The sequence below is a fragment of the Hemiscyllium ocellatum genome, chromosome 13, assembly GCF_020745735.1.
Source record: "Hemiscyllium ocellatum isolate sHemOce1 chromosome 13, sHemOce1.pat.X.cur, whole genome shotgun sequence".
Taxonomy (NCBI): Eukaryota; Metazoa; Chordata; class Chondrichthyes; order Orectolobiformes; family Hemiscylliidae; genus Hemiscyllium; species Hemiscyllium ocellatum.
This window is the reverse complement of record NC_083413.1, coordinates 69,870,500-69,882,935: the sequence shown is the minus strand read 5'-3', so window position 1 is coordinate 69,882,935 and position 12,436 is coordinate 69,870,500. Positions and strand designations below refer to the sequence as shown.

The following is a 12,436-nucleotide window of genomic DNA, read 5'->3' as shown; positions in this document are numbered from 1 at the left end:
CTCTAAATTATCAGACTATGCTGGATGAGCAAAACTTTCCTTCAGCTTAATATTGAAATGCTGACGCTATTTTTTCTTGGTCTTTGCCAAAAGCTCTGGTCTCTGTCCACTGACTTCAGCCCTCTCCAGTGATCTGCCCAAGGCTAAACCCAACTCTTCTGGTATCAAATTTGATCCTTAGTTGAGGATCTGTCAGTTTCAAATGGTTCACCTCCACCCTTTCTAAGCTTACCTGCTTTGGGGTCTTCATCTGTCATTTTACTACTCCTAAACTTGGTTATTACTTGGAACCCTTGTCTGGTCTCTCATGTTCTACTCCTTGTGAACTTGAAGGTCACCTAAATCTCTACAGCAAATATCCTTATTCCCACTGAATGCCATTTGTTCATCACTTCTCTGATCGTTGATTGGTATTGGGTTCCAATTAAGCAAATTCTCAATTTTCGTATCTTTGTTTTCAAAGCCCTTCATGATTGTGACCCCTTACCTTTGTATTCTTCACTAGTCCTGCAATCCTCTGAAATATCCATGTTGATTCCAAATGTGGCCTCTTGAATATCCCTGAGTTCACTCATGTACATTGAGCTGGTCAGGATCTAAATCTCCTTATCTCCTTATGTTAAATTTTGTTTGATAAGGCACTTTAAGATGCTTTCCTATGCCAATCATTCAACCTGATTTATTGAGGAGGTCCACAGTTACTTGCTCTGTTCACCTAGTTCCCAAGTTGCTTGTTTCCCTTTGTCGTGGCATTATTAGCTCGCACTTCTCATAATTTACCAAGCACAAATTTGTAAACAAGCAATAAGTGGCAGATGCTATTAAATACTCTGGTATGTCAAAATTGACGAGTGCCTACTGCTTCCTAAATAGAATCCACCTGTCCTCTCTACTACAAGTATGCATTTCTGTTTTATGCAATTTGAAGCTAAAATGCTGCAAAGGACAAGCATGAAGTTTTTCGTTCAGTCTGGGCAAGAAAGGCACATAAAGTTGTGTCTTGGAATGGTGACTGTGTGGAATCATTTGATGTGTTTTGATGTTTTCCTCATTTTGATATTAAATGAAATGGATTGTTTTCGTAATCTCTTATTGTTGCAAAATGTTTTGCTGCTTGGCTAAAGTTGAGGAACAGTGTTTTTAAAATATTACCTGATACTAGGGCGCCCTTCCATCAATGCATCAAGGACATTTACATAAGACTATTCGTATTCTGAGGACATATCAAAGCACTTCACAGCCACATTTGGAGTGTAGTCTGTTTTGTTCTGTAAGCAGATGTGTCAGCTAGAACCCAAAGTTCCAGAAAGATTAAATGAGCTAACTGGCAAGTCAATTGACTTTGCTTATGTTGGATGACCTTTACATCCACCTGAATTGCAACACTTAGCTTTAATTTTAATACCTTATTCAAAAGACAACAGCTCAGACTGTGCACCACTCCTCATTATTGCATTGAAGTGTTGACTTTGATTACTTCAAGTCCTTAGGTGGAAATTGATCCCATAACACAAAATGTGACTTAATTTTCAAAGTACCTTTTACAAAGGGCTGCAGTGCCACCATGTGCCAAAGGGCAGCAATGGTTTTCCCTAACTCAATCTTCACCTCTCATTTTTCCACAGTTTACAGTCAAATGGATGGTTAGTTACTGGTATGACAAATGAATATAGTTCTGAAAAATAAACATCTACAGTTTGCAGATCTTCTTGTGATAAAGGCTAAGTTTAAAAATCAGTAGAATTATTTTGATAACTTGTAGTCAAACAAAATAGCATATCCATTGTTTATTTGCAAATACTTCAATGATGATCAGTGAATAGCTTTTCAAAAGTAACAGCACTCTGTCTCACTGATGAAATGCAATGAAATATCTGAATTTGCTGTTCTTGTATGCAATATTCAAACTCTACTTTATATATAAAGTCAAGTCTTATTCAATTCAGTCTAATTACTCTCTAAGAAACTTATGAATAGTAATTACCCTTAGTAAATGTCGCCATACTGAAAATCATTGTATTTCATTCCTTCAGGTCTTAATTGTTGGATATTTTAATGTCTCTCGCTGTTTCTGTTGCAGTCCACTTGTGTTTTCTTCTTTAAGTACCTTATCTGACATTCTCCCACTCTAAGAGCAAGGTTTTTTGGATAGCTGGATTTTTTTTCCTGCCACCTGAGGAATTGGTGGGGAACCCGTGCAGTGATACCCAGGGACCGTTAATTGATTGGAGACAAGATACCTGTCCCCCTCAGGCAGAAGATGCTAGCCAATCTAACTGATTTTTCTATAGTCCCAGTAACGCTAGTGGCAATAGTGATCAAGATTGAAACAACAAGCAGCCCCCAGGTTCTAGTTCAGATGAATAAGGGTGTGAATTGACATGCGAAATTACAATGTTGTTACCATTAAGGAAGCGTCATTAAGGGAGGGGTAGGAATGACAACTGAACGTTCCATGGTATAGGATCTTCAAACAGACTAGAGAAGGATGTAAAAGAGGAGGTGGTGTTGCAATACTAATCAAGATACTGAGGAGGAATGATAATTTGGAAGTATAGTCAATTGAGGCTTTGTGGGTAGAGGTTAGGAATAAAAAGGGGGCAGTCAAATCACTAGGAGTGTCATATAGACCCACAAACAGTCAGTGGGCAATAGATGAGTAGCTATGGAGTCAGTTCACTAAAGTACCTAAAAACAATAATAGGGTAATTATATTAGGAGATTTCAACTTCTCCAGCGATAATTGGGATAGTCATAGTGTAAAATATGTAGAAAAAGTAGATTTCTTGAAATTTATTTAGGAGAGCTTTTTATATCAACATGCAAGAATCCAAACAAGGGGTGATGTGGTACTGGACCTAGTTCCAGGGAATGAAACCAGACAGTTGTTCACGGTGGCAATGGGAAAGCGTTGTAGTGACCCCATTGTACGTATTAAGCTTGTTGTGGAAAAGGAAAAAGGTGGTCTACAGAAAAGGGTTTGGATTGTTGAAGGCAGATTTTGTCAAAGTAAAGATTCTGGCCAAAATAGATTTGAACAGCTATTTCTGGGTAAATCTACAGCAGAACAATAGGGAGGCATTCAAATTTGGCATGAATACAGGCCCAATGTGTTCACTTCATGATGAAATGTAAGAGCAACAAACTCATAAATCTCTCGATGTCTGGGAATATTCAGGACTAGATAAGAAGGAAGGAAGAATTTTTTAACAGGTACAAAGGGCGCAAGTCAACAGCGGAGTGGACTCGATGGCCGAATGGCCTTACTTCCACTCCTATGTCCTATGTCTTATGGAGACCCCAGTGGAGAATAGAAAGTGCAGGAGGGAAATTGAGAGCAATTTGGAGAACAAAGAAAGTCATGTAAAAACACTAAGATTTGTGACAATCCTGAGAGATTCTCTCAGTACATCAAGTGGAAGAGATTACCTAGGGAAAGAGTAGGACTCTTTAGGGACCAAGAGGCAGTCTGTGTGTGGAGCCAGAGGACAACAACAGGGTGTAAACAAGTGCATCTCATCTTTTTTCACTCTGGAGAAGTAGGTTTTAGGAGGCTCTGAGAGGTTCTTGAGTAGTTTGACATAGGTCGTGAGGAGGTTTTGAGCTTTTAGTGGGCTTAAAGTGGACAAACCCCCAGATCCAGATGAGTTGTATCTGAGGCTTGTGTGAGAAACAAGGGAAGAAGTTAAAGCAGATCTGAACCAGGGGAAGTGCCAGAAGACTGCAGGACAGTTAATGTGGTTCCACTTTCCAAGAGGAGGTAATTCAAGGAAGGCACCTGCTTGTTTCTGCCCAAAGAATAAGCAGAGTCATCTGCTGAATATCCTCTCGACCCTGAATTCCTCCTGCCACCTCAAAATTGCTCTTATAATTTAATGCCCTCAATAGGGGCAAGGTTGGACAGGCTGCACTCACCTTTGCCTGTCCAAGGTAAAGTTACAGAGAAAAGGGTACAGGGAAGTTGCACAAAGCGTTTTAGGGTTGGTTAGTTAATTCTGCAAGGAACTTCATAGACCTCACTGCCTGAAAATCTTCCAGCAGTGGACTGTAAAATTCTCCCCTGAGTTACATATCTTTCTTGGTTGTTGCACTATTAATTTCGCAATCCGTCAGTCTAGTGAAGGAAATACATGTTCGATTGCTTTGTTCATTCAGGCTTTCGACTCACTTTCCTCACCGCAACATTAGCAATTCATGTTTTCAGTCTCATGCTAGACTAAAAATTTCGATACTTAAAAATGCTTTGCAAGTCTAATTAATAGCAGGCCTCATTGATTCACTATTTTTGAAATGATATCTTGTGATATTTAATTGGAATTGCTCTGTAGATAAGCCTAACCAATTATTTTAATAAATAAATAATGTGCAATATAAAATCTGAGCTGGGTGACTCAGTGTACAGGACAGTTTTATCTGTGTCTAGAATTGCTATTACTTATAGTGAAATTTGGAATCAACCATGAAGCTTTTTTTATGACTTTCCGAGATTGATCCAGGGAAATTTTCAACAGTAAATCGGTGAATTCTAATTCTGAGCTTCACCTGTATATCAAAATTTGGAAGGCACATTACTTAGTCCCCTCCTTACCTGAACAAATTCCTGCTGTGCAGACTGTTTTGTAAGTGTCAGTAATTGCTGTGGGGAGATCTGTGGCCATGCATGCTTCCAAATGCATGTGCAGAACATTTACAGAAGTTTTGCTTTTTGGTAACCACAGTTTGTGAGGTGAATGGATAGTGGAAAGCTATTTCTAAGCTTTGAAGCAGAATCTTATCGTCATGCCTTTTTGTAATCAGAGTGAGTAGCTGAGTCTCTTTGTTGCATTATTATCATACTGTAGTCGTGGCACACTGATATTTATTTGCTATCATCACTTTAATAATATAATGATTTTAATATTTTTTAAAAATCCTTTTTTAAAAATTCTATCCATTTAGTGCCTTATATGTAGTGGACTTAAAGAAATTCCGAAAGATTGCTGCTGGTGATAGACTTCGAGGGCAGTATCAAGGTCTCAGTCAGGATCCAAACAGCTTATCCAATCTTGACCAGGTATGTATATGAGTTCTTAGAATTGAGATGTGACAAGTAATGATACTGGAATGAGTTGTGGAATTTATTAAAGTTAATCCACATTTTAATTTATGACAGGTCATTATTCATTTACAGATATACATTTATGCATATAAGATTGGAAATAAAGGATATATTGGAGAGCATGCATTTCCAACAATAGACATTATGAAAAGATGAAAATCTATACACTGCTATGTTCTTGGTTGGACTTAGTATATTACACTACCATGAGGCAAATTGTTGTGTACTTTTCTGCACAAATGCACTTATTTCTTACATTAGATTGGCACGGACACTGAGCCTTTTTTTTAATCCTGAGGATTTTTAACCTATGTACTTTCGTCCCTATTGTTTCTTCACCTTTTTTTTCAACTTGAACCTGTAGTCCTGGAAACCATCTTCTCATTTGAAGCCAAAATTCTGCAGAAGATGGAAATCTGAAATAGAGGCAGAATTTGGTTGAAATATTCAGCAGTTGTGGCAGCAGAAAGAGAACAATATAACTAATGTTTTAGTTCAGTGTCCCTTCATCAGAACTCTTCTTGTTGGGTTCCTCTCATCGAAGTTAGAAAACCCTGCAGCTAGGAATTGAAAACTGAATACACTGGAGAAACTCAGCATCGGGAGCATCTTCGTAGAAAGAAAGCGTTAGCATTTAAAAGGAGAGTCATGTTAGATTTGAATCATTCACTGTCTTTCCACCTCCATAGGTGCTGACAGACCTGCTGAATTTCTCTAGCACTTTGCTTTCTTTCACATTTTCGGCATCTACAGTAATTTAGTTTTTTTTTCTGACTTCATAATTTGTCTACGTAAGGTACTTTAAGGAGCATTTTCATGCTTGTTCCTTGCTTAGTACTGACTTGAACTTTCCTTGTCCTTTTTCAACTTTTCTTTTGTTAGATCAGATGGTGTGGTGCACTGGGGAATGGGAAACCAGGCAGGGATTTTAATAGTAAATGGTAGTTTCCCAAAGTCAGGATTAGAATTGTGGATTAAGTTGGCGACAGACTGGAAGTGAATCAGTAAGTGGTGGGAATATATTTTTGATAAATTGACATATCATGCATATTCATTAAAAAGCATTCATTGCATTAAATGGTAACTTTTGAGATTAATTGTACAGAAAAGAAGTGATATGCCTTCAGAAACACAATGGTTAAAAGTTGTGTGCAGCTAGCTAGGTGAGCTTGTTGGAAGATTTTGGCTCTAGCAGAGGTGCTTTTCTTCAATGGGAAGTTTTGTTGGACCAAGAGACGAGTTTGGTGAGAAGTCTGTCCATGGCTGTCTGTGTTAAGCAGATAGTTCATAGTGAGGTTATTGAGGGTCACTGAGAATTGAGCAGGAGAGCTGCAAAACACCCAGAAGGTTAATTTCTACAATGTGAGCTTCAGTATAAAAGGAGATCAAAAGTTGATTGCAGATTTGGGAGGTGTTGTCTCAATAATCCTGGTGAGGTGTTGCAATGAATCTTGTAATTGGTCCCGCTGCTGCCTCAGTGCACAGTGGTACATGGAATGAATATTAAAGCTGCTAGATGGAGCATTAATCAAGTGAGCTGCTTTGGCCTGGATGGCGGCCTTCCTTCCTGACTTGAGTACTGCAGACCAATGGCAAGCTCATTGTTTGCATCAATATATAATTGTCTCTCTGATGCAATAAAGCATTTGTTATGACAAAGCCATGGTCTAGGCATTTCGGAAAGACATTACTGCATTTCTATAGGAGCGACTGCCAATTTTAGTAGCTGCTATGACATTTCCTCATGGTTCCAGAATTATTGATGAGCTTTTGATAATTACTTTTGCTTTTGTGGGGGAAAAATACTTTGGGCTGAATCTTACTTTTTTCGCTTAGAGACAGTTTTTTGTTGAATTTCATGAAGAATTGCAGAGGCCAAGTGGATTTTCTGACAAAAGTTACCATTAATGAACTAAACCCCCCTCCTCCCACTGTTCAATTCTAGCCCAAACCTACCAGTTCTCGTCAGAATATACCACCTGCATTGCTGGGATATTCTGCTGTGGTCTGACTCGGGCAGCATCTGATGTTGTCACCTGGATTGGTGCAGTCTCAGCTATCTGGAATAATGCCCAGCAATGTAGCAAGAAGGTCAAAGTCCATCTGTTCTCCACCAGTATAAGTGCTACCACCTATTCTCCAATACCTCATTCTTAATCTATTTCTGTTTTTGTACCCACCTTCCAACAAGGCCAACACTCTACCACTCTCAGTATTGGCTGCAACATCATTCTTCACTAGCTATCACTCACCCCAACCTCTGACAGTGTAAACCCACCATGGGCTCTGCACTCCCTACTCACTCACTTGTGACACCTCCCCACCTACGCCTAAGCCAACAGCTTTGCCACCCACTTTAATACCTGTGTGTGTCTTTTCCGTAAGGAAGACGGCTCCCAATAGAATCAAGATTTTCCAGATGGATTGTGGGCTTCCCAGTTCAGCTCCTTACCCTTATGTGGAGAGCATCTTGAAGCTAACCTCAAGCAGCTGACTGACTGACTGTGGCCAAGCTCCTTGACTGATATTGAAGGTTGACCATGACTTATTGTACTGGGCCCCCTTGACTTGTCTGAAGATTGCTGATAGCCATGATTCCCTGACTTTTGTCTGTGCTAAATGACATGCAAATACAGCAGTACTGTGAGCCTGGTATCTCTGGCTGATGGACAAGGTATTAAAAGGCAAGCAAATGTAGGGGTGTTGTGAGCTCCAGGTAAGGTCAGAGTGAGGGAGTACTAAGAAGGCAAGCGACCAGGCCGGTAATGCAGTTTGGTTCAGTCCATATGCTGCAGATGGGTCTGTGAGCCTAAAGTGCCTTTGCTGCAGCATTAAAATGATAGTTTCTGTTGTGTTCCAACGTGCAGCATTGAAGTGCACAAACATCCTGTAAGTGGATCAGAGATGTGCTTGAGAGTTCTGAAATACCGACATGTTGGATGCTAATGTATGTGAATTCTGGTTGCAAGTGGCTGGTGCCCATGAAGCATGCCCTGAGACTTTGGTACTGGTGCCTGAAGTTATTGTTTTTTTGAGCAAACAGTGAGCTGAAGCCATCTGGTACTTCGACTTCCCCGTGAATAGGTTGGATCATGTGGTTAAGAAGGTAAATGTGATGCTTGTCCATGGAATGCAAGTGTAGGGAGGTTATGCTGGAGCTGTATGGGACATTAATCAGGACTCCGTTTGAGTACTATATGCAGTTCTGATTGCCACACTATAGTAAGGATGTGATTGATTTAGAATGGTGCAGAGGATGCTGCTAGTTTTTTCAGAATCTTTTCAGTTGTGAAAGAGCGACTGCACTGTTTAGGGTTTTTTTATATTGAAGATAGCTGAGAGTGGATAAGAAAAAAGTGTGTCACTTGGTAGAGGCATTAATTACCAAGAGGCATAGATTTAAGGTGAGGGGAAGGAGATTAAGGAATTTTTTTTCATCCAGAGGGTGGTGGGTATCTGGAACTCACTGTCTGTGTGAGGAGTAGAGGAGGAAACGTTTTGCTTTAATAACTGGAATCCAAATGATTATGCTTGAGCTATACGGATTTCTACTCTAGATACAATATTCAATTTTGCAGAAAACATTTTTAGAATGTAGTATTGGCCTTGAGAGGGTACATACAGTCCGATTTCACCAGAATATCTCAATTCAGAAGGTAAATTTAAGCGTTTAATTGATAAACATGGTTTGTGCTCCCAAACCAAAATTAAGTGCTGATTTGCGAGATGTTTAAAATAACTCAAGAATTTAACAGAATTAGATTAGATTCCCTACAGTATGGAAACAGGCCCTTCAACTCATCAAGTCCATCCCAACCCTCCGAAGAGTAAACCACCCAGACCCATTTCCTTACCCTATATTTACACCTGACTAATGCAACTACCACTGTGGGAAATTGAGCATGGCCAATTCACCTGACCTGCACATTTTTGGATTGTGGGAGGAAACCCATGCAGACACGAGGAGAATGTGCAAACTCCGCGCAGTCGCCTAAGGCGGGACTTGCACCCGGGTCCCTGGTGCTGTGAGGCAGCAGTGTTACCACTGAGCAATCATCCTGCTCATAACAGGAAATAGTTCCTTTGTATTTGCTGTCTGATAGAAAAAACCTCGAATAAAAAGGCGCAATAAGTTAAAGCGGTGCTATGTAAATGTAAAATTTAAGAAAAATAATGTTTTATTTCCAAAAGAACAGTGGAAATCTGGAATACAATCCCAAAAGGCTGATTGGCCAAGTAAATGTGTTTCCCCTTCCAGAAAATCTGTTTTCTCTGCAGTGAGAAAGAACTGCCATCTAATGGAAGATGCTGATAGCAAAAATGGAGACCAAGTGACCTTATATGCTCTGCTTTCTCATAACCCTTACCCACTCCAGCTATTCAATCTCCGATACAAGATATAGAATTCTCTCATTCATAACATATGTTCAACCGTTTTTCTAAATCAGTTATGTCGTGGCCGTGACATTTCAAACACTCTCTCTTTCCATCTTTCTTCATTACATGGATTTTTCTCCTGCCAAATATCCTTTAAGCTTAATGTTAGATTACATTAGTCGTCTTAAGCTGAAATCAGCATAGTTAAATTACAAGCAAAGATGTCCTAATCATAGACATTGAGGTGTAGTCACAGGACATCTGATGCACTGTTTCTTTCATTGAGTGAAGTAGCTTTTGTTTGGCTATGACCAGTATCTGAACCTGTTTAACTAAAATGAATATTAGCATCGATTGACAGGTGATCTGCATTTTTTTCTTGAATGAAATAAGGTATTGGCCATGAATCTGTGGTAGCACACTCTGCCCTGTGGAAGAAGGTCTTTGGAATAAGTTTCATTCCAGACGCTTGGACGTAAAATTGAGGCTGGTACTACAGACTGATGGATACTGCATTATTATGTATCAGCTTTCATGGGGGATGTTGAAAAGAATCCATGTATGCCCCTTCATCTGAACATAAAAAAATCATCTGGCACAATTCGAGGAAGAGTTCAATGTCCGAGCAAAATTCAATCTCCGTTAGCATCACTAAAATAGATTGTCATTTGGTTTGTGAGACAATACTGTGTGCAAACCGACCTCCGTGTGGCTTGCATTACAACCGTGACTGCACTTCAAAAGTACATTTTTGGCTGTAAAATGCTTTGAAATTGCGATGTTTAGTAGGAGTGGTGTCTAAATGAAAAATCTTTTGGCTTTAATGTTGATCAATGTTAGTAATTGAAACAAGCAGTGGCTGATTACCAATTGAGAATGGTGTCATGAACGATGTGTTTACAGGTATGCTGTCCAATTCTTGTGTGGACAGCAGCAGGTTTTCTGTATAAAGCAAACAAGTTTAAATCAAGTAGTAATTAAAGCAACTTTATTCATTTAAAATCACAGCAATCCATAATAATCAAAAAATGCTTGAAATTGCTTACTCTGTTCTTGTGTGGTGCATGTGTTTTATAGGATCTGCCTAATAATATGATCCATCAAGTGCCCATTAAATCCCTTCCCCAGCACTGGCTGTGGTGTGAGACCTGGTGTGATGAAGCATCTAAGAAGCGAGCTAAAACTATTGATTTGGTAAGTATGTGACATATTGTCTGCTATTCACTGAGACATCAAAACAAAGCTATTTTTGTAAAAGATTGCAAGCAGTATTAGATATAACGGGAAATGGATCTGTGTCTGCTAGAAGACTCTTATATGGACAAATACAGTGAAATGAACTTGACTAGGGTTGACTAGGGTGAAGGATTTAAGCAGGACAGTGGTCTAGCAGTTATGAGTGGATGAGTCCTTAAAGGGCTATAAACTGTGCTATGGTAGGAGGCTATAAGGAAACTGAACTAAGATGTATTGCCTGAACAATTTCATATGAAGTATGGGCCTTCTCAGTCTTGCCATGTTCTGAGGCAGAGTGATTCTGAAGTTAAATTCTCACCAGTCATCTGTCTCTCTAACGAGCGAATAGCTTGTAATCTTTTGGCACTTTGGCAAGTTTTGCTTTCAAATATAAAAGAAATAAACACTTTCCTGTCTTTGTTGGAGGCCTGCAATATCCTGTCTCACAGGGAAAATGGTTTACCTGGATACTCCTAAGAGAAGAGCTGCCACACTGGCATATATTTTAAAAGCACCAGTTGCCAGGAAAATCTGAGAGAACTGGTGCTTTTTTTTGTGAAAATTGCCAACTTCAAAGAGATATGATTTGAAGTTTCAAAATGGTAGTAGGATTATAATCTCAGAGGGTAGTTAATTTGCTAGTTTTTAACTAACAACATATGTTTTCAGACCCACTTCAGCCGTACCAGTGGAGACTCTTAGTCTGCAGAGAACAACACCTCATGTTTTGCTAAAATGGCAATTCCATTCTATTCTTGTTATCAAATTGCGTATCGAAAGGGGCTAGGTGGGAGTGCATTCATTGTAGAACTCTGTAAAACAACAACAATGACCAGATCACTGGCATGAACAGGTCTGTTAAAACAGATTTTAGTAACTAAATTCATTGATTAGAATGTTACAGTTCACCTCTAAGATGATTGTCTTGTTCCTTGTCATTGAACTGTGTTGTGAAATTTTTATGAATGACGTTTATTTTAATTTTATTATAGTGCAATAACCCAATGACTAAAGAGCCCAAACTGGAGGCAGCAGTGCGAATTGTTTCTGAATGGCAGGACTATGATCAAGAGCTAAAACAGCTTCAGAAATTGGTCCAAGAGGGGAAATTGAATGGATTAGCTCATGCAAGTACAGCTGACATACCCAGCACAGAGGGTGAGTTTGATGATGTTTGATTGCATTTTACAAGGCCTTTGAAATGCATGAGTGCTATTTTAAAGTGACCTCATGCAACAACAACTTATAGTTCATTTAATATTTTACAACATCTGAAGAACATTTCACAAGAGCATTACTAAAAAAACACTGAACCACACAAGGTGATATTGCGTCAGATGTCTGAAATCTTGGTCCAAAGGTTAGGGTTTATGGAAGTATCTTCAAGGAGGAAGCAAATAGAGAGACAGAGAGATATAAACAGGGTATTCCAGAAATTTGAACCTCAGCAATTGTCACCAATTAAATCTGGGGTGTTCATGAGGTCAGAAGTAGGTTAGAGGTAGGAAGAATCTAGGTCATGGAAGAATTTGCCAAACCAGGAGGAGAATTTTCAAGTGAAGTTTGTGTTCGATCAGAAGTTGATGTACTGAGTAGAGGGGTGATAGACGAGTGGGACAGCTTTCAAAATGACCTTGAGTTTACAGATGGTATAGTGTGGATGTCCAGCCAGGAGTACATTGGAATGGACAAGTTAAGGGTATCAAGAATCACAACTGAGAATTT

General features: G+C 39.3%; 1 protein-coding gene across 3 annotated transcripts in view; it reads left to right on the top strand.

The window, feature by feature from the left end:
- The window catches only part of uggt1 (UDP-glucose glycoprotein glucosyltransferase 1), a 146,045-nt gene that overhangs the window by 122,537 nt on the left and 11,072 nt on the right, over window positions 1-12,436 (top strand). For all 3 annotated transcript variants that reach the window (XM_060834909.1, XM_060834907.1, XM_060834910.1), the window contains 3 exons: window positions 4,939-5,053; window positions 10,553-10,669; window positions 11,704-11,869. In XM_060834909.1, the coding sequence (XP_060690892.1) occupies window positions 4,939-5,053; window positions 10,553-10,669; window positions 11,704-11,869 (398 nt within the window). The remainder of the gene's footprint in view (window positions 1-4,938; window positions 5,054-10,552; window positions 10,670-11,703; window positions 11,870-12,436) is intronic.